The following is a 23,270-nucleotide window of genomic DNA, read 5'->3' as shown; positions in this document are numbered from 1 at the left end:
GAGTTCAACAGCCTTTATCTTCTTTACATGGTAAGAGCTGGAAGCAATCATAGATGTTGTAGTAAAACATTATGAAATATGCGAAGAACTCACTGAGAAAATGATCAAGTGTAATTCATTTATGTTATAATGCACAGGGACTCTAGATTTAATCTAAGGACAGCTATACTTTCCTCTGAAACTGATACACTTCCTTCTTCAGAGTATAAAAAAATTGCACCTAAATTCGCCTGTGAATAACCAGTCATAAAAAACACTGTCATGATATTTTGGTTGCTAGAATAATCCAGTACAGCCCAGGGAATGAGGATTCATGTACTAAAACTAGAATCTTGCACACATGTGGAAAGTGGGTCATAGCAGCCAATTTTCTTTTCTAGCTGCGGCTCTTTATGCCAAATGAATTGCCCCTTTAGAAGGTCTCCTAACTTTCAGGATCAGATTTTTGGAGAAATAATCAGCTGCCGTAGCTTAGGAAGGGTCTCCAATAACTGCAGAATATTAGGCAAAGCCTTTTAGATCCTAGTCAGTGGCTCTAAAAGTTGGTATGCTTCATGATTCTGCCGTTATAAATGCAACTCCATCATATTTTGCAACATATAGCTTATGCAGAACCCCTGGAAAGAGAACACAGACAGAATACTCACCGCAACTGTACTGGTTGTATATACTCCTTTCTAAATCTTTTTAACTCTGCACTAAGAGGTTGATCTCCATTCTCCATAGCTATGCGGTCTGCTTCTGTTGGTTCAGGTTCTGGAATTTCAAATCTAACACAGCGTAGGGCAAGGTTAAAATTTAGATGACTAACTGTGCAGACTGAACAACAGTGTTTTCTCATCATGTTAACTATATGCAACAACAAAACAAGGAGCAGTGAAACAAAACTACAATTTCAACTACTGAGAAAAATCTTAGCCCAGCTAGAGCAAAATGCGGCAGCCAGGCTGTTGATGGGCCTCTCCACTCGAGAGCACATTTGCAGATTTGGGGGTAAAAAGAGAGAACCCCAAATATTTGGAAAAAACCACGCTATAGAACAGTCATTAAAATGTACACTAGAGCAGTTGTGCTTGCAAAGAGCCATGTTTGCAATCATCATTAACCAAAAGAGCCATGGGACTACTGTATACACGGAACACCAACTCACCAAACACATACAACCAATAGTTATGAACAGTAATATATCAGTATAAATACAACCAAATAAATTTTCAATGTAATTAAACTAAATTCTACTAATTTACTTGATGCATGCATTGCCTTCTGAGCATACCATCAGAAGTAGAAAGCAAATACGCAGAAATTGAACACAGAAGAAGAGCTGAAGGTGGCATGTGAAGAAGGTTATTTTGTTGTAAATAACCTTCTTCAAAAGGATAACATAATGTTCAAAAACCTATGTGATGGAAGGAAAGAACATTACAAAACAGTATTTCAAATTCCTCTTACCTTTCTATCAGGAGACTCAATAATTCCTGAGGTTTACAAAAAGATCTGTATGTTGTAAGAAATGTTCGAACAAAGTTGGGATCTAGGATAAGAAAGTGGATATTTCAATACACAATTTTAATTACACAGAAGATATCAACAGACACTAAACTTCAGTGTTAATTTCAAATTTCTAAACACTGGGGACTGGTGCAGATGTAACATGGATAAGGATCAGGAAAAGAAAATGATGGTTTGTTTTTCTTGTAGGCAGAAGGGCATTTACCTCCAGGTCTGGGTAGGTTGGACTAATAAACCTGAGATGACAGGACCTTTCTATACTTCCCAGAAAGGTTTCAATCTAGATTTAACACAGTTAAGAGAACAGGGTAGGAATGAGAAATCTGTTCAAATAGGAGATGAACACTAATTTCCTACCCTTTCTGTGTCCATGTTAGGAAGGGCAGTGTTGTGGATGAGAAGTTGTTTAAGATTGGGAAGCTGGCTGTGGTCAAGAAAAAGTTTGCCTCCCAATCCCTGTGAAAGAGAACTGGCATTGTCCAGCATAGGCTGTAGGTTATTAATCATGTCTTGAACCAGTTGGGCTGAAAGCAGTATGTGATCACCAGTGGTGTTACAACATCATTATTAAAGACACTGACAAAGGAGGAGCAGTTGTCATCATGGACAAATCAGACTACATTCAGGAAGCTGAAAGGCAACTGTCCAATACCACTTTCTACAAACTACTGTTCTCAAACACCATTCAGGATTACCAAAAAGAACTAAACAGAATTATGAAAGAAGTACAAACATGCATACAGGAATAAAGGAATAGACCTATATGGACATACCACAAGAACCTTGACCAAGCATTTTCTATCTTCTGCCCAAAATACAGAAGCCCAACAACCCAAGACGTCCTATTGTCTCAGGCATAGGCACCTTCATTGTAGGGGTCTCTGGTTACATGGACTCTATTCTCAGACCCTATGCTATCAGTGCTCCCAGTTATGTGTCAGACATCGCAGACTTCTTGAGAAAAATATGACCTGTTAGCATTCTTCCAGGAAACACTATTTTGGTCACCATGGATTTTGAGTCTCTGTACACTTGTTCATTAATGATTTGGAGTTGGGAGTAAGCAGTGAAGTGGCTAAATTTGCGGATGATACAAAGTTGTTCAGGGTGGTGAAAACCAGTGAGGATTGTGAGGCACTCCAAAGGGATCTGTCAAAGATGGGCGAGTGGGCGTCAACATGGCAAATGGGGTTCAATGTGGCCAAGTGCAAGGTGATGCACATTGGAGCCAAAAATCCTAAATATAAATACACGTTGATGGGGTCTGAACTGGCAGAGACTGATCAAGAGAGAGATCTTGGAGTTGTAGTAGTTAACTCACTGAAAATGTCGAGACAGTGTGTGACTGCAATAAAGAAGGCCAATGCTATGCTGGGGATTATTAGGAAGGGTATTGTAAACAGATCAGCCAATATCATAATGCCGCTATATAAATCAATGGTGCAACCTCATCTGGAATACTGTGTGCAATTCTGGTCACCACACCTTAAAAAGGATATTATAGCTTTGGAAAAAGTGCAGAAAAGGGCAACTCGAATGATAAAAGGGTTGGAACACTTTCCCTATGAGGAAAGGTTAAGGCGCTTAGGGCTCTTTAGCTTGGAGAAACGATGACTGAGGGGTGACATGATTGAGGTTTATAAGATTATGCATGGGAAAGAGCAGGTAGAGAAAGAGGTACTTTTCTCCCTTTCTCACAATACAAGAACTCGTGGGCACTTCATGGAATTGCTGAGCGGTCGGGTTAGAACGGATAAAAGGAAGTACTTCTTCACCCAAAGAGTGATTAACACTTGGAATTCACTGCCACAGGAAGTGGTGGCGGCTACAAGCATGGACGGCTTCAAAAGGGAATTAGATAAGCATATGGAGCAGAGGTCCATCAGTGGCTATTAGCCACAAGGTATAGATAGGGACTCTGGGGCAAGTGATGCTCTGTCATCTTGGTGCTTGGGGGGGTCAACAGTGGTATGGCTTCTAATGTCCTGGCCCCACTTGTGGACCTCCTGATGGCACTGGTATTTCTGGCCACTGTGTGATACAGAGTGCTGGACTGGATGGGCCTTGGCCTGATCCAACATTGGCATCTCTTATGTTCTTATGTACACCAACACCTACGACAAAGATGGACTAGAAGCTATTAGGAACACAATCTCTGACAACACCACAGCTGACCTTGCTACCAAGTTCTGCTAGTTTGTTCCTCACTTGTAGCTACTTCAGATATGGTGAGGATTTATTGTTTCAGATCAATAGCAGAGCCATAGATACCAACATGGCATCACAATATGCAACATTTTCATGGCTGATGTGGAGCACTACTTCCTCAGCCTCCATCCATTAACCTCTTTACTTTGAGATTTATTGAAACCTTTTCTTGTCCACAGAGAGCCTCCTAACCTTAATCAACTTCTCACCCACAACAATGCCCTTCCTAATATGGACATGGAGTCTGGGACCAGGGCCTGCAACAATCCAAGCTCTGTCCCCATACTCACCCTAACAACACAGTCACCAGACCTCACAACACCAACCATACCATCTCAGGTTCATTCACTTGTCCATCTTCAACGTAATATATGCTATCAAATGTCAGCAATGCCCTTCCACTCTCTACATCCAACAAAAGGTCAGTCCCTACGCAAAAGAATAAATGGGCATAAATCCAACATAAAACCCCCACAACACTCAAAAAGCAGTGGGGGAACATTTTACTCTTTCAGATCATTCCACTGCTGACCTAAGAGAGACAGTCCACATATAGTGATGAAGTCTGATGCTGTGACTAGTAACTAAGCTGGATGATAATGCATGAGTTTCTATCTGCATAACTAGGGAAGAGCTGACCAGAAAGGGAGAGACAACGGGGAGTCTCCCAAGATTATAATGAACTGTCTAGAAGTTCTGAGAAGCATGGTCAGCTCATTAGCTCAGAGAAAAGAGGCTCCAGAAAGACACCAGCACATGATAAAGCTCAGGGAGACACTGAAGAGCTCAAAAACATAATGAGATGGAGGAACAGATTTCGCAAGTCAGCCAGGGGCACAAGAATATTGACCTTGGGAACTGCAGAGCATGGACATCTGTCTGAAGGAAGAGTCTGGTGCTTTGGAGATAGTGATTTCTTCCAGGAGAACCAATTCTTCAACTTTTTCTATTTATCCTTGAAAATCTAATGTGTCCACTATGATCCAGACTAGTGGACAAACAGGTCTCAGGGGAGTAGCAGACCACTGTTTTTCCCATAGCTTAGACCCGAAGGACGAGATCAAGATGGGCAGGAGATTGGTGGCCAAAACAGTTGAACTAGAGATACCCATTTCCCAGGTGGGTGTATGGGTGTGAAAGTTGAGCAACGAAAGTTGATTAATCTGAAATGTGGTGTTGGAGGAGAGTTTTACATATACCGTGGACCACCAAAAAGACAAACAAGTGGATTCTTGATCAAATCAAGCTTGAACTCTCCCTAGAAGCTAAAATGACTAAACTAAGGCTATCATACTTTGGTCACATTATGACAAAAATTACTGGAAAAGACAATAATGAAGCTGAAGGCAGCAGGAAAAGAGGAAGACCCAACATGAGATGCATCGACTCAATCAAGGAATTCACAGCCCTCAGTTTATAAGATTTGAGCAAGGGTGCTAATGGTAGAATAGTCTGGAGGTCATTAATACATAGGGTCACCATAAGTCAGAAGTGACTTGATGGCACTTAATACACACACATTCCCCAGGACAAATGGCACAGAGGTGAGATGCTCTGATTTAAATGTTTTTCCCCAGTCTTTAGGCAGTGGTGTATATACAGGTGTTTACAGGTGGAGTATATACATTTATTGAGAGAAATGCAGGTCTAGAAGCTGCTACGACAAGCCAAAAGGTAAGATACACAATGGATATCACCAGGATATCCATTGTGTATTTTACCTCTCGCTTCAACTGAAACATTCACTAGTAGGGACCACATTTTTTCTAGCCACATGGTCCCCAAGTTGGAGAGAAGAGTCTTAATACTTTGGATGGCTCTCCACCACCTGGTAACTTGTATAGGGATGAATTCAGCTATTATGTTCCCCCCATGTGGCAACATTGCTCCATAACATGGAAAATGCACTTGAGTAGTGACTGTTCCACAGCTGTGACCCTGAAGAGGGAACAAAGTGTGGGGAAGGAAAAGGATACCAACTTCTGGCCAAGCAAGGCATAAACTACTTCTGCTCTCTCATTTGTCTACTTTTCTCAGCTTTAGTTTGCATTTCTTATCTCCTTTGCAGAGCTCCAAGTCATATCCCTGCTAAATAAGGTAGAAAGATAGTTCAAAAGGCACTGCTTCCTAAGGAGTACTTATTACGTCCTAAAATCAGGACCTTCCCTGCAAAGTCATCCTGCCTATGCAACAAAGAGGCCTTGTGTACTACATTCCCTACCTCCTCACCTTGCTTTGAGTCTCAGCAAGAAATACAGAATACAAATAAAAGTAAAATAAATACACTTCACTTCTCCATTCTTAATCATGTTTCACTAAGCATGCACTAGTATTAATCATGGTTAGCTGCTATTCTAACCCACCAAGGGAAGGGAAGGGCAGATGAAAATGTACACAGTCCCACATCATATTTCTGATCCCTTAATCACAGCTATGATTTATTGCTGTTGCCTCTGCACTGGTAATTAAAACAATGTATGTACAAATATCATCCAACATCCTCATTCAGGTATAAAAGTACATCTTTTTACAAATCATTTGCTTATATTGATGTTATCATACAGTAATTTATTCTCCCCTGGCTTTATTTCTACAAATCATCTCAAATAGCCCAAGAGTTGGGTTAAAAATATATACAAAGTTAGTCAGGATGTCTGTCTGTGATAACTCTCTCTTCAATACAGCCATTTAAAAAGCTTAAAGAACAACAACAGCTAAAAACATAAATAATAATTCCTGAATGCCTTAAGAAAGGAAATGGACACTGTGCTGACGCACAAGCATTCAATGTATCAAAGGTCTATAAATAGAATAGCACAGACCTGCAAGACAAAAAGTTGCAAGCTCTTTCAAAACTGGAAGCAACAAATTAGGAAAGTGAAGGGTTCTTGTATGACATATAAAACCTTATGAAGAAAGAGTATTTTGGAAAGATGAAAGTTCTGTTGAAAAACTGTCCTTACACTGCCCCAGTAAAATATAATATCATCAACTTAACTGGCCAATTTTGCACCATCAGAAGCTGGCTATTCTGAAACCTCTTGCTAATTTAATTGCAATTAGTGTAAATATAGTTGATCAAAAGCACCCCAGCACATCAGATGGAATGAATCAAGAGGGTACATCATATCTTCTCTGCAAGAAGAGACTATGCTTACTAGTTTCCCATAGGTAGTGAATCTACATCCAGGGCAGGAGGCTGACACATGTGGGGAATGAGTTGGCAGAATGGACTTCATTGCTTCCGAATACAGGTGGAGTATAATAGTGAATCCCATGTTGGGATACTCATATGTTAAAAATGTCCTGCAAACAGAAAGCAAGCATAGCAAGCAAAGAGAAGAAGTAGAATCTTTCTCTGGTTGCACTAGTTTTTGACTTCCAAAAAGTTGTTAATGTGTGGGAACATTTGAAGCAGGAGATGACTAACTGCAGTCTGAATTGATGTAATCTATTCTATCACTTAAGCCTTTTCCCCATCTGTTTCTTCTGTGTGTCTGAACCAGGCCCTAGTTTCTCACTACTCTTCAAATACTTATGAGAGTACTGGGTACTAGATAGGGTTGCGAAGTCCCGCAAACTCACCGGTGAGGGAGGCTCTGACGGCTCTGGGAGCTGGCTCCGGATGCGCGCGTGCGCGCCACCAGCACATCAACGGAAGTGACGTGCGACGTTGCCCATGTTGGGGGTGTGGCCCTGATCGTCAGGGGGAAAACCATAGAGTTTTCCCTCTGGTGATCCGGGCCACACCCCCAACATGGGTGACGTGGTTGCATCACCTCTGGTGACTCAGCCATGCTGCTCTTCGGGGGGCGGAGTTCCCCCGGGGCCCGATTCTGCGGCGGCGGAAATTGGGCCTCCAAAGCGGGGGTTTCCCCGCCCCCCGCCCCCACTTGGCAGCCCTAGTACTAGAAGATCTGTAACTCACATTGTTTGATAAACCATAACAGGTTCTACTAGCTTTACATTCTACAACATGCAACACTTTACATGTTCAAAAGGAGAAATTTCCTTTTGTGCTTATCTCAAGGATTTCTTGATACAGTCCATTTGCTCAATGCACCCACCAAAACCGCATTTTTGTGCTGTAGTCAGAAGTATTTTGTAGCAGATTCCCAATTCATAGGATTTGTGGCACAGGACATGTGAAATGGAGCTTACATGAGTTTAGGCATGCATAATGGCCATTCCTCTCTGCTAAGCACCTGCAACTTCTAAGCCACTAATTGCCTGGACCAAAAACACTGTTTATGCAGTTGTTTTCAAATGTTTATAACTCAGCCAAATCAGAACAGATGGCCCATGAAAACTTAAAAAGTACTTCTGATGGGAAGTCTTCCTGCTTTGAAAACTAACTTCCTGTTCCCGCCCAATTATGTGCAAGTACTGTTTAAAAAAGAAAAAAAATCATTTTTATTCTTAGCACTAGATTGTTCTTGTAACTGCAGTTATGATATAAGCCTTATGTTTACATTTAGGGGCTCAACAATAACAAAACCACACTATGTAAAATCTGGCTATGTACATTGTAAACAATGTCATAGAATTAAGTGTAACACACAAAACTATTGAGTATCAGTAGTATCATACAACATGCAGTAAGAAATCAATACAGTATACTAAACTCTTTAAATATCACTAATAGCATAAACACACAGTAATAAAGTACAATAGTATCCAACATTCTGTGTTTTCCCACCATATGAATAAATCATATAATCATTTTCAACTACCAGCTCTGAACAAGGAAATCCATATATTCTCTCCACCTCACAGGTTAAAGGAAACTTCCAATAGCGATTCTACGGATTTTCTCTCAATTTCAACAAAATCTTTATCAAGAATCACTCCTGTCTTGGGTGGCAACCTGTTAGTTGTGGGTCACCCAACTTTGTAGAAAACCCTGTTTTGGGTAATATGGCTCTGATCACAGATTTAGGTATCCGCAGACTTGGGAAATAGTATATAGATGGATGATAATTTCTAATAGTTAACCTTTAACCTATGCCTTATGCAGCCCGGGGCCAGAATATCTGTGGGATCGTTTCTCCCCTTTTTGTGCCCTGAAGAACCTTATGCTCTTCAGACCAACACCACTTGGCAATCCTTGGCCTGAAAGATGTTCGCCTTACCTCAACCAGGGCCAGGGCTTTTTCAGCCCTGGTCCCAGCCTGGTGGAACATGCTCCCGATTGAGATAATTTCCCTGCAGGATTTATTGCAATTCTGCAGGGCCTGCAAAATGGAGCTGTTCTGCCGGGCCTTTGGTTGAGGTGGCAGATGTCAAATAACATCAGCCTCCCCTGCTCAAGTGACCATGGCTCTATTTACATCTTGGGTGCCTGGACTGAGCGAGCTTGTGACGTCCACCTTATTGGGGAGGACTAGTTTCACTTTAAAAGTGTTCTGTATTTTGTTTAACTGGGTAGAATCTGCTGCCACCAGGAAATTTTAAGGATTTCCTAAGCTTTATGCTTTTACTTTTGCTTACTGGTTTGGTAGACCGAGTTCAAGGCTCACGAGGAACTATGTGGTCCTGGGAAGTATGTCATTCAGAGCTGGTATAAACTTTGATAAAAGAGGATTTATTGAAACAAATACTAAATAAGAGGGTGGTACAATGTAACTAGTAATGTGTAAATGATGAACAATTGCTTTGGTATCACACACAATCTTCTCCCTCACTGACAGAGATCTTTTCATGTAACTTTGTAACACTTGTTTATCTCAATGCCATATGTGTTCACTGTTTCTCTCCCGTTTGCTATGACACTAAGACTTTCCTTTAACTGTTGGTCACTTAAACTTTACTTTACTGTTTCCTTTACATTCAACTTTCAGCTTTCTCTCTCTGTCTCACTGAACCACCGCAGCTGTCAGTTTATAACTGCTTCAACACAGAACTCCTTGTCTAACTACTAACTGAACATCAGCTGTCAACATCTAACTGAAACTACTGACTGACTCACATACTCATCCAACCAGATTCACTTCCAAAGCCCCTCCCCCTCTCTGTCAACCACCAATCATACCACACTTGCCTCTTTCAACCACTCTAGTCTATCTACCACAGCCATGCAACCAAACTTTTAAAGAGACACACACACACAGAAACAAGGAATCGTTATAGAGCTGTTTATGTAGAACGCTCCCGCCCTCCCTGGCATGAGGCCAGCTGACACGGAAATAAGAAATTATTTGCTGTGCAGTTAGCAGATATTGAATTTAGTTGACTAAATTCTAATTGTTTGAAATTACATTTTAACCAACTGTTTAATTAATTAATGTATGATTTTACTGTTGGATTATATGTTGTGAGCTGCTCTGAGCCTGCTTGCGGGGTAGGGCAGGCTACAAGTCTCAGAAATAAATACATAAAACATTATTGAGGAGTTCAATGGTTTTCAGTGTTACTAAGTTTACCTTGATATTCAACTATGCAGGTAGTCCTACATATTGTGACTGTATGAGAATGTTTCTGATCAAACAGCATACTTTCTTTTGTTTACTGCAGAATTTACTTTCTACATCCCCCCCCCCCCACTTCTCAGATGACAAACATTAAGATATGGATGCTAAGGTAACATAGGGTGCAGAAGTTTGCAACTCTCTCAAGTGCTGGGTATATACTGCATTTTTCCATAAAGAAAACTAAGACAATTAAACAAAAGTTTAATTCTGAAAATATGCCAAATAGTTCAATGTTATATACTAACTAAATTACAAATGATGTATTCTATGTCATTAAATTTAGAGAAGTGATAAGAGTTTCATATATTTTAATTTCCCCCAAAATCCCCCCCCCCCACCAATGGCTTCAAAATTTCTGCAAACCTTACATCTCTGCACCTATACCACTTTGCTTCTTTGGGTATATGAAACATACAAACAAAACAAAATTAATTTTGAAAATAAAAGAAAGGTAGCAGAGATATTTTAAAGATCAGGCAAGTTTCCTTACCTGCATACATGTGGTATGTAAGTCTCTCAATCAGTTTAACAACAGTTCCTGCCTTGATAATAGGAATTCCAGATTTGGGCTGCATGTTCTCTTCAAAAACAATGTTCTCTTCAGAATCAGGTTCTGCAAACCTATAAAGCTCAGGGCTTGGAAACCTCATCTGCTCTTCTTTCTCTTCCTGTAACATTGTTGCATCTAACATGCGTTCCAGAGTGCTTCTGTATTGCAAAGAGATCAAGGCTGCCATCCAGTTGTTTTTCTCTTCAGCCGATTTAGCAGCAAAAATAACACTGTTCTCATCTTTTAAAATGATTTCAAAGGCATGCTTGTACTCATTAGTGTCATCTTTATCATTGATCTGTACCTTTCGCATGAAAAACTTTTCTTTCAGACGATATTCTGCATTACTAGCGCCAGGCAGTCTTGGTTGACCATGATTTGACTTACAACAAATCATTAGACCATCAAAGAGAAATATATGTCTCTCATGTTTTGCACCAACACGTGTGAGAGTCCCCTCCATTATAAATTCATTGCAGCACTGTCCAATGTCTTTACCCTCCCAACCATCAATGTTCTTCTGGATTTCATTCATTTTCTTGATTGCTAGTTGCTTTCCCTTCATTTGCTGACTGTAAAACCGGCATGCAGATTCACTTTGGAAAAGGGCAAAAATACATTAGTTCACACTGTAATAAATATGCATATTAGCAAAAGCATGGTAACTACTGAATATTTACTCTGGCAACTTCTAAAGGAGTACCTGATGGTATCTAAATGACAGAAATTCCAAGAATCCTAAAGGCTAAATTGTATTAAACAAAATACAAATTTTCAGAATCACAAATGATTATACTTAATTTAGAAAATACAGAATTCCAGTCAGCCAACAGGCTTTGTTTGCCCTGTAATTAACTGGCTACTAGTCATACTACTCAACAGACACTGTAAACATTTTTAAAAATAGTAAGAACTGACACCACAATACTGACTGTATTAAAAGTTCTCATGAAAATTGTTATGCATTTTAAGTTACTCTAAAGGAAAGTTTAGTTTCTGTAACAGCCAGTGAAATATTTTTCCTTCAGCTTACCAGGGACTTCTCAAGATGCTTTCACTAGAAGTATGCAGGGACACATACACATAGAAAGGGTTTAAAACAATAGCTATCTGTGCTTTAATGTCACTTCCTCTGAAAAAATAGGCTTGCCACAAACTACTTTGTTCATTGTTTACTGAAAAAGGAAACTGGAAAGCCTGGATTTATTCAACAGTGTAACTAAGAGCTAAAAGCAGGAGGGGAAAAAATGGAAGTCTGTTTACCTAAGCCTTCTTTTTGCAAGACTTTTCGAACATGTCCTTTCCATACTACTCTGAAGATTAAGCAGGGCTGTAATTGCTTGCTTCAAACACTCTTTGTCTTCTTCATCTTCACTTTTCTCTTCTAATTGCTATAAACATCAAAAATTAACAAGAACCACTTATTCATACGTAAGTTTACAGATCCGATTCTATCCCTTAAACATAAAGGACAGAAAAAAACCATAAAAGCAATTTACAACCAAAATACCATGAGAAACCTGTTCAAAAGCTCACATCTCTTAGGACTCAGACAGTGTGAAGACAGAGGCTGCCAGCTCCATACCCTGCAGCCCATTTAAGCTATGGTGACAGTTTAAAAAACAGAGTTTAAATAGGAACGTTATAGAAGACTGATCTTGTGAACTGTACAATAAGGAAGAAGCCTGAGGATTATCTATCCAATTCTTACCAAAACCTAGGCACTTAATTTTTGCCTTTTGTAACAAAGAAAGGCTTGTTCCAGGACACACTTCTGCCGCCACAATCTTGCATGATAAAGTAGACAATGTTAGATGGACTGTTGAGACCATGAAGAGCAATGGGGAATTCTCTTTTCCTAACCTATCTCATAGGGTCACAATCCAGAGCAGGTGTTGAGCAAGGCAAGGCAGGGCACAAAGTATGAATGCACCCCTACATCAACTTGAGACATGTCTTCCACTTGTCTGATGGGAGCTTTTGAACCAAGCCTTTGATGACAATCAGTGAGGTACAATTGATTTCTGAGCTCTGAGTTATTCAGAGTGCTCATCTGGAAGGTATATATGCTGGCAGTAGATAGCCTACCCCTTTAACCACGTTAGGTATTTCATATAGCTGGTGGTTCAAGTTTTCCCAATTAGTTATTCACTTCAAGAAAGCCAACAATTGAAAAATACTTAAAACCTCACAATATCATTTATTTATTTGATTAAATTTATACCCCGCCCTCCCCACAAGCAGGCTCAGGGCAGGTTACATAAATCTCAGTACAATACAATTAAATTCAATTCAATTAAAAACAGCTTTAAAATACCAGTTTAAAACTGTTTAAAACATCAATGCAAAAATAAATAAAAAATCAGCTACTATAAACCCAAACAGATTGAGACAGTAGTAACAGCAACAATTAAAATAGCAGAAGCAGTTAAGAGAACAGGTCAATTCATCAGAAACTCAGGTGAATAAAAATGCTACAACTTAGGTTAGCCGCCCTGAGCCCGCTCGCGGGATGGGCGGGGTATAAATATAATAAATAAATAAATAAATAGTAAAGCTGGCAGTAAGGGAGCACTTCTGGAGAGGGTATTTCACAATCCATGGTGCCACCAGAGAAAGGCCCAATTTCCAGTCACCACTTGCATAAGCTATGAAAGCAGAGGGTTTTTGTCTCTAAACCCCACAGTTTCCTTGGCTGCTTCTATAAAAACTTTCCATCAATACAGCTATACAATTTTAACGCTTCCAAATAATTGTAGCCCTTTTTTATTTAATTTCAACCTGTTGGTTCTGGTCTGACCTTCTGGGGTAACAGAAAACAACTCCGCACTACTAAGACCTTTTACAGTTCCTCAGTCTGTAAAATGGAGCTCTTCTGCCAGGCTTTTAGGTAAGGAGCCACACCTTACTATCTAAGACCCTGTGCCAATATCATCACCCAGCCTGAGCATGCCGATAGGGAAATCTACTGCTGACTGTATGTTTATTACGTACGCTGCTACTACTGTACTGCCATCGCCATACAAATTGTTTTAGTAACTATGTTGTGTTTTATGCAGACATTTATATTGTTGCTTTATCTGTCGCAAGTTTTATGTAAGCCACTCTGAGCCTGCCTTGGCGGGGAGGGCAGGGTACAAATTAAACAAATAAATAAATAAGACCCCCTAGATCTTTTTTGCACATACTACTGCCAAGACAAGTGTCCCCCATCCTATAATTATGCATTTGATTTTTCCTACCTAAATGCAGAACTTTACATTTATTTCAATTGAAATTCACTATATTTGTTTTAGTCCAATTTTCCAGCCTATCAAGATTATCCCGACTGTCTTCTACCGTATTTGCTATCCCTCCCAATTTAGTATCATCTGCAAATTTGATAAGCATTTAATAGTCTTGCCTCCTATGATTCAGTTCTGATAGTGGAGCCCTTTCCCCCAATTCAAGTGGCCTTTTGCAGGCAGAAGAGATCTGTTTTATAGGCAGGACACTCCACTGTTGGCAGAATGGAATTACAGGACCCAAGCCAATAAGCAATGATTGAAAGATACTTAAGACTAGAAAAAAGAAACTGAGGAATAGCTGTTTATATTCTGAAGAAACTCACTTTAATGAATATACTTTAAGCATGCTAGATGCTTATAATGCTGAAATAAAGATCCTTCTACATTTTCACTTTTATCATCAAAATGCATTTGTATGCCACCTCTTTAGAGAACTGCTCTACTATGAAACTGTACCACAAAACAGTATATATAACTGAAAATATAACTAACAAATAACTAAAAATCTTATCATGTAACATGACTGCTGTTTCTTATGTTATAGCAAACTAGGAAAAGCTAGCCTGCCCATAAGGCAGATCGTGTGAATATCAACGTTATAGTTCTGGAAGGAGTTCAAGGAAATCCATGCCTCTCCTATCTGCACAGCGTTATTTGGATTTGTACTATGATTATGATACCTCATACGCATTTTGATTCATGGACATGACTATGGAGGATTTCCCCACTACTTTGAAACTGTGACTATTGAAGTAACCGGATGGACATTTTGGATTCAGCAAGTATACAACCAGGACTGATTTTGTTTGGGGGTGTTTATGTGAAGAAGAAGAGTTCAATTTATACCCCGCCCTTCACTTGGTGTCTCAGAGTGGTTTATAATCTCCTTCTCTTCCCCTCCCTACAACAGACACCCTGTGAGGTAGGTCAGGCTGACAGAGCTGAGAGAACAGCTCTGAAAGAACTGTGACTGACACAAAGTCACTCAGCAGGCTGCATGTGGAGAAGTGGGGAATCAAGACCGATTCTCCAGATTAGAGTGCCGCTCTTAACCACTACACCAAACTGGCTCTCAAATAATGTGTTATATTATGAGAATGTTTATGTTTCATGAAGAATACACAGTAAACTTATGTCTAGTTAATTTACATGGGTTTTATTCTTGGTTTGCTATATCAATTTCCATGTTTCTCTCCTGTCACTTGTTGTTTCTTATAACAGAACTGAGTACATATAACAGAAAACACGTATCTTTGAAAAAATGGGGGAAACTGTGGCTTGCACAACCAGTTCCTGTCGTATGCATGTGCTGGGAAAACTCATGTAGCCATCTTACACATCATCAGGTAGAAGCAGCTATAAAACTACCTTTTAATACATTATAGCAAGACTTTCTTAAATCAGTGGGATTATATGTTGTATACTACCACCACCTAATGTTTAAGTAGGATAACTGCAAAAGCACAGTACAGGAATGAGTCATCAGGAAGTCCCTCTCCAGTTTGAATCTAGGCTCCCCCAAAATTCACTAAAGTTGTAATCCTAAAGGTTTTTTTCCTGGGATTGTACCATTGAATAACATAGAATTTAAGTCATAAGAGTAGATTTACTTTCCAAGTGAATGCAGGGAAGATACTCACTCGACCATATCTGCAATACGGATAATACTAATTTGCTTTATAAGGCTGCTGTATGTGTTACAAGTTACAACGGTGTAAGCCGCCCTGAGCCTGCTCGTGGGAAGGGTGGGGTATAAATTAAATAAATAATAATTTAATTAATGTGTTAAGTTCTTAACACAAATGCAAAGTATTATTATTATTACCATTATTATTATTTGAATAAATAAAATCAATATGATCTGTACCAAGAAAATAAATAGTTCAATCCAGTGCCCCATGAGTAGAATGTGACAGCACAATGGATTTTGGCCATGCTCCCTTCCACAAACTTTCTGACCCCCAGAAAATTAACTCCTGCAGTTGCAGGACCCATGTGGATTAACAGCCCTGCAAGCTGGGGGTGGAGGCAAAATTGCCCCTTTTCTCTCTTCCACAGACACAAGATGAAAGCCATATGTACTGGTGGTCCACTGCCTACTTAGATTAAAATTGACATGTTACTTAAATATTACATACTTAATATTAACATTTTAATTTTTAATAATGTAAGATGAATATTTTTCTTACCTTTAAAAATTCAAAATAGTGAAGGCAATGGTAAACAGGAACTAGAAGTAACCTGGGCAAAACATACTGAACAGCTTCCTTAAAACCATCTCCTATAGACTGGAAATAAAAACTGTTTTAGTATTACAATCACATTAACACAACACTTGCCATATCAATTCTATTAATTAGCATACCTGTAAATAGAATGCTGCTCCAGGCTTGGATAACTGGCTAAGAAAATGGTCATGAAACCCAGTCCGTAAAATATCTTGGGTATATGTTTCGTAAGGATCAAATGCTAGCTCCTAAAGGATTATAAAATAAACATTTTACTGAAACACTATTCAAAATATCTACTAAAAATATCACACTCAGCCATAAAATCAAGTGTTCAATTGAAAAGCCCACAAAATACTAGACTCTGCTTTGTGGTTCTTTGAAACACCCTCCCCCCCTTAAGGTATCACAAACCTGATTCTTCCAAACCAAAGTCTGGAGATTCAGGAATGTGCAGCAGGCTTGCAGTCTTCATTTGCATTCTGGAACAGGTTTCTTTTTCCATGTCCTGATTTTCTCTGTCTGTAGTATACACTGATGTCTGAACAGGTAAACTATAGTTAGCACGTTGCCTCTAAAAGCAGTCTTCCAAGGACAGGGGAAGAAGGTGGAAACACATGTGCTCCATGACAAATTCCTATGCCCATACCATATGACTGGAAGAGCTGGTTTGTGAAACATGCGCTTGGCCAAACTCTCAAAAAAATAAATAATGAATACCCTTGCATCACCAAAAACATGAGCTTTCAGGATGAAAGTCTTAAAAACATTTTTACTTGCATTCTCAGATAACAAATCTGACTTTGAAGGCACTTTACTAGGCTGCATCTTGAACCTTTTCCTCATGATGATGAAAGGGAGAAGGTACAGAAGGGGGATGCTAAGCAGCATGTTGTTATTATAATCTGATTTACTTCACCTATAGTCCCACCTTTTTCACTGTGACTCAAGGCAGACTACAAAATGCAAATATAATACTTTGCATTTTTTAAATAGGACTGGAAGCAGCCCTAAGGCTTGCACACGTTCTTCTGATCCCTCCACCAAGGCAAATTCCCTCCTGCCCCTATAATTATGATTCAGAGTTACATTATGCACCAGATGCTAACCAGGTTCCATTTAAGCAGGGTTTATAAATTCCTTTCAGCTGCTGCTCAGCTCTAACCATGGGTGATGTTAACACAGATCCAATGCTAAACCGTTATTAAAGTCAATTAGGGAAGGGTGGGAGGAATCTGTCTTGCAAAAAAGAGACTGGCAGCATTATGCCCGCACCAGGTCTTTGTTAAAGCGTTTTGGGCCCCGGTCACACAGAGCATTAGCCACGCTACAGGGACGGAAGATAGGCGGATTTTTCGGGCACGATCTCACCGCCACATCTGGGAAGCGTAGAGCTTCCGTGGCTCACCCGAGGCTTCCCGCCGAAGACGCGCGGTAAAAAACTAGTACCTCGGAGGTACTAGTTTCCGGAAACCGCGAGGCAAGGGCGGGCGTCTGATCGCGTTTCCGGTGGTAGTTCCGGTGCCCGTCCATGTCCCCTAGCAAAAAGGGTCCCCCCCCAAGTCTCCACGGATGTGCACAAGCACCCAACGGTGCATGCGCACACTTTAGTTTAAAAAAAAACAACAACACACAACTGAGCAGCTCGCTAAGACTTGAGTCGTGCAGAGAAGAGGAGAGCAGCCAGAAGAAACGCAACAAAGAGCGCACGGCTTGAGGCGAGAGAGAAACATATAGGGGGAAAGGGGGCAAGGCAGAAGAGGAAGCGGCTGAGGCGAAGCCCAGAAAGGGTGGTGGTGGCTGCGGCGGCAGAGTAGGAAGTCTGCTTGGGGAAGGGGGGGCTAAGCCGGGAAGAGGTCACTAGACACATGGGCGGCGCGAGGGGTGTGTGTGTGCGCAGAGGCTGCGGGATCAGAGCCCCAGCACCCAGGGAGCCGAAGAACCAGGAAGGCGGCACTCACCGTGGCCTCGAAGACAGGCGCTGGAGGAGGCAACGGAGGAGGAGGTGCGGTCAGGGCGGAGGGAGCTGAGCCATGCTGCTTTGCCCTCTTCGTACGCCCCACCAGCCGGCTCCCCGACTGTTGCCCTTACACAACTACTGCCCGCCCCCTGCCTGCCTCACTGGTGGGGACAAAGCCGTGCCCGATGTGACGCTGCACCGCCCAGTAGGCTGCTGGCCCCTCTTCTCCCCAGCACCGCTTGGCCAGCTTTCTCTGGCAGCCCCCTCCTCGCCTTCCCTCGGCGCGCAGCCCCTGCTTCTTTGCTGTGCCGTGTGATCGGCACCTCCCCCTAACCACGGGACCTCCACGGGAGGTCTGATCGCACAACCGCGCATTATTTTGCCCCGGGGCAAACAGCCACGCTTCCCCCCTGCATTTTCCGGCCCGTGTGACCGGGGCCATACAACAGCAGCTTTGTAGCAAAACCCAGTTTTTGCAATTAATGTTCATTGCTCAGGGTAACTGGTCTCTAACAAGTAACAAACACAAGCTTGGGCAATTCAACTGTTTTCAGCCAGCAAAAGCTTTCAATAGCAGAGCAACAGAAATATGTTTAACACACTTAACGTTTCTCAGAATGGTTCAGAATACAGCCAGTGGAACATGCTAAATCTTACCTCAGCTAAATCTTCAAAACAGCTTCCTACTAAGGGATGTGGACTGCCTTCATCTGTCATTTCTACTGTGTCTTCAATATGGCCCAACAACTTCACACTAAGTTCATGAATATCTGATATTCGACTGAATATATTTTCTACATCCTTCAAAAAAAAAAAAAAAAAGGGTTGATACATAGTAATTGGAAGAGCTGTGAACCTTAAGACATTTTACATATGGTAAATAAAGGAGAAATCACAATGCACAATCAATGTAGCAATATGGATATACTGATTTGTCAACTAAAGCAAGTTTGGTAATTAAGGATCGATTGCACAATGCATAGTTGCATATGATTGACATTTCTCCTTGTTACCTCTTTATCTGTTTCTGTTTCTTTCTGTAACCTGACGTATGCCAATAAAGGTCTGTGTATGTATGTGTATGTGAAACTAAAGCACAAATAAATGTTGCCGGAAGAAACTGGAGAAGCTGAAATACCTAAACATATACACAAAAAGAGCAAAAGAAACTTAAAAGACTCTGCCCTACATAACTGATCTGGTAATAAAATGTTACAGTTCATGATAGCTTTTTATAACCTGAGTTATAACCTCCCTTTTCCTGCCACATTTGTGCTGTATTTCCCACAATGTTTAAGTGTTTTGAATTTTAGGTTCACCCCAATTTAGGAACAAACTATGAGATAAAGTATGTCAATACTAACTTAACCATGGAAAACCACACAGCTTAAAAGAACATCAGAAAACCCAGGTCTCTGACTAGTCTGTCTTTTACTATATGTATTATTCCAAATGTAAAACAAAAAGTTTTGAAAATGTCAAAAAGACTGAGTACTTACATGACCTGAAAACAGTTTGATGTTTGTAATAAAAGGCTCTCTAAAAACTTTTATTATGAGATTTAGCTCCCTTATATACTGCCGAACTTCTGCCATGAATGATTTCACAAGATCATAGTAAGTTTGTTCCCCTGAAGCAGAGGGTTCTTCATCAGACAAAGTCAGTGTACTAATATCTTCTACATCCTGATGGAACATATCCATCAACACCTGTTTAAATAAAAGTGGTTCAAAATGTGAGGTGTTATCACTTGGAAAAAATGTGCGTTTATAGATGGGTACTGGCAGAATCAAAGCAATTGCTGGTCAAGTTGACACGAAGTAAAATGGAAAAGGTTCTGTGTATCATCATGAAAATAATTTATTTTACCAGGCATAAAGAAAATAAAGCCCCGGGAACAACTGGCAATTATACACCCAAGCATGGATCGCTTAATCTAGTAGTGCAGCCATTAACAGTACCTTGTACAGTAAACAGAAAGGGAAGAAGGAAAACTTAGTTCCCTATGACAAAGAAACAACTTGCTTCAGAATTCCAAAGTGCATAGCAGAAATCCAGGTATAATGCTACTGAACAATTATGGATTTACTCAAAAGTATTACATGATGAGAATGTGAAAGATTTTATTTAATTAATTTTTTAAAAATTATATTCCTATTTATTTATTTATTATGTTAGACTTACAGCCTGCACTCCCCTGCGCAGCAGGGCTCAGGGCGGGTCACAACATTTAAAATTTCATTAGACAATTAAAATTCAACAGTAGCATTAAAATTACAAGAATTACAATAAATAGTGCAGTAAAGGGCAGGTAAGAACGGTCAATGATGACAGCCCATTGCTTATCCTCAACCATACACCTGGTGGAATATCTTTGTCTTACAAGCCCTACGGAATTATTTCAAGTCTCACAGGGCCTGGGTCTCATTTGACAGAGAGTTACACCGAGTTGGTGCCAGGGCCAAAATGTCCCTGGCTCTGGTCAAGGATAGCCGGATCGCTTTCGGGCCCGGGATCACCAGCAAGTTGGTATCAGCTGAGCATAATGTCCTTTAGGCAACATACCAGGAGAGGTGGTCCCACAGATACGTTGGTCTCAGACAGTTTAGGGCTCTGAAGGTCAATACCAGAATCTTGAACCTGATCCGGTATTCAACTTGGAGCCAGTACAGCTGGCGGAGCCCTGGTTGGATATGTGCTCTCAAGTGGAGTCCCCCTAAGAACCCATGCTCCCACATTCTGGATCAGCTGGAGTTTCCAGGTCAGCCTCAAGGGTAGTTCTGCGTAGAGTGAGTTACAGTAATACAGTCTGGAGGTGACCGCAGCGTGGATCACTGTGGCTAGGTCTTGGCGAGACAGGTAAGGAGCCAACTGTCTAGCCTGGTGTAGACAGGAAAACACAAGCCTAGTTATATTAGCGACCTGTGCCTCCATTGGAAGGGAGGCATCTGAGATCACACCCAAACTCTTGATGGTTGGTTTCGATGTTAAGGGCACACCATCAAGAGAAGGGAGTTGACATCCTGCCCTAGCAACTCCTTGACCCAGCCACAGGACTTCTGCCTTTGATGGTTTTAGTTTCAGTCGGCTCTGTTTCAACCATCCAACCACAGCCTCCAGCATGATGTCGAAGGCTTTTACGGCCGGATTTCGTTAGCTGTTGTAGATTTCCCGTTCTGCATGGCTGTGGTCTTGGCCAAGACCACGGCCATGCAGCCTGGAAAATCTACAACAACTAACAGCCTCCAGCCTATATTTCCTTAAACTCAATGATTTAAAGAGCAAAGTAAGGAAAACAATGATTAAAGCAAGAAGGCATTCACTAGAATGCTTTAAAATTAGTACACTATTCAAAAATTGTGGGGCTTTTTTTTTTTTAAAAAAAGTGAGTGGTAGTGGAAAATGCTGACATGGCAACCCTGCAGGGCTTTCAAAGGAAGAGATATTCAGAGGTTGTTTGCCATTGCCTGCCTCTGCATAGCAGCCCTGAACTTCCTTGGTGGTCTCTCACCCAAATATGAACCAGGACCAACCCTGCTTTTGACTTCTAATGAGATCCGGGCCATCCAGGTCAGGGCTTCTCATGCGCGCACACACACTCTATATATACATATATAAAGTATCAAAAAATTTCAAATTAACATTCAGCCAATTTTGTGAAATTCAGGGTAATTATATTAGAATCTGGAATACTCTTCTTGGCCAAAGCTGTACTGTTATTGAACCCTATTTGTAAGCACTGCTCAGTATGCTTCAGACAGCAATTGCCATCTTCCATCTCAGACCACTGAGAATTGGGGAATTTACTGAAATGCCTGCTAAATACACTGTGATGCTGGGGAGGTTCCTCAGACCTGAACCAGCATGGGAAGCTAGACTTGCTTGAAATACTAGGAAATAACTCCAATTTAGCACAGTGGAAGTTAACTCCTAAGTAAATATGCTTAGCTTACATACTAAAACATTACTATTCATCTTTTGAATATAGCAATATTTACTGATTACAAATATAAATAATACCTACCTTATCAGCACACATTGCTACTTTAATATCTTGTTTTGTAATATCATAATGTCTTATATTTCGAACATAATTCCCAACCAACTTTAAGATATCTGCAGAAATGTATTCTAATACTGCTACTATGTAAACAGACACTTGGTGGTCAACTTTATAACCTAGAACTTCCTGAAAGTAAGAGACAGAGAAGCAGATAATTTAATGTTAAAAACTAAAATATGCATATTTGTAAATACTGACAAGCCTAGTAAAACAAGAGTAGTGAAGCAGGTTCAGGTTTGGAAGAGATGTTCAACAGGACTAACAGCAATTGTGTAGCTCATATGAATTTGCTAGTGCAATAGCAAGCAATTTTTTAAATATTATACAACATAATGTAGCTATTTCTTCTCAGTCAACTCACACAACAGTTATCGTTTTATGTGATGAAAAAAGATACTACAAGAAAAGTCTCAAGAGGGTGATACTCAGGGCTTTTGAAAATCCCATGTGTCTGGCTGGCTGAACAGTTAAATATCTGGGCTTAGTTCACTGGAACTTTCCACAGATAGAAGAAATCTCCATCAGCAAAACATGATCTTTTTTTGCCTCTTATCTACTGAAGTCCAAAATGCCCCCCAAATACTACTCTAGGGGGCCAAGGAGGCCTAAAGAACAGAATGATGGTGGAGTTGCTGAGGAGGGGGAGACTCGGCAAAAATTACAACCTTTTCTATTCACAGAAATCTTCCACTGCATCCAGCTGTTGAAGTCTGTGAATAGGAAGGGGTAATGAGTCAAGTAATGGAACACTGGCTCTGCATGCGTAAGGTCCCAGATTAAATTGCCAGCATCTTCAGTTAGAAGGATAAGATAGAAGGTGATGTGGAAGACCTCTACCAAGACTCTGGGGGGCTGCTATTAGTCAATACTGAGCTTTTTTTTTTTATTTGGAACATTTCTAGGCTGCTTTTTCTCCCACTTATGTTCCTCAAGGTGGCAAATAATAAAAATATTAAATCAAATTAAAAAAAATAAAAAATATACCCAAAACA

General features: G+C 40.5%; 1 protein-coding gene across 1 annotated transcript in view; it reads right to left on the bottom strand.

Moving 5' to 3' along the window:
- Positions 1-23,270, bottom strand: part of SOS1 (SOS Ras/Rac guanine nucleotide exchange factor 1) — a 73,999-nt gene that overhangs the window by 27,392 nt on the left and 23,337 nt on the right. The window contains exons 4-12 of the mRNA XM_015418059.1: positions 22,240-22,404; positions 19,715-19,924; positions 18,873-19,016; positions 16,393-16,503; positions 16,217-16,315; positions 12,004-12,131; positions 10,681-11,336; positions 1,453-1,534; positions 648-770 (exon numbers count right to left, since the gene is read on the bottom strand). Of these exons, the coding sequence (XP_015273545.1) occupies positions 648-770; positions 1,453-1,534; positions 10,681-11,336; positions 12,004-12,131; positions 16,217-16,315; positions 16,393-16,503; positions 18,873-19,016; positions 19,715-19,924; positions 22,240-22,404 (1,718 nt within the window). The remainder of the gene's footprint in view (positions 1-647; positions 771-1,452; positions 1,535-10,680; positions 11,337-12,003; positions 12,132-16,216; positions 16,316-16,392; positions 16,504-18,872; positions 19,017-19,714; positions 19,925-22,239; positions 22,405-23,270) is intronic.

This window comes from Gekko japonicus, unplaced genomic scaffold (genome assembly GCF_001447785.1).
Source record: "Gekko japonicus isolate JY-2015 unplaced genomic scaffold, Gekko_japonicus_V1.1 scaffold1394, whole genome shotgun sequence".
Classification (NCBI taxonomy): Eukaryota; Metazoa; Chordata; class Lepidosauria; order Squamata; family Gekkonidae; genus Gekko; species Gekko japonicus.
This window is presented reverse-complemented; position numbering and strand designations above follow the sequence as displayed.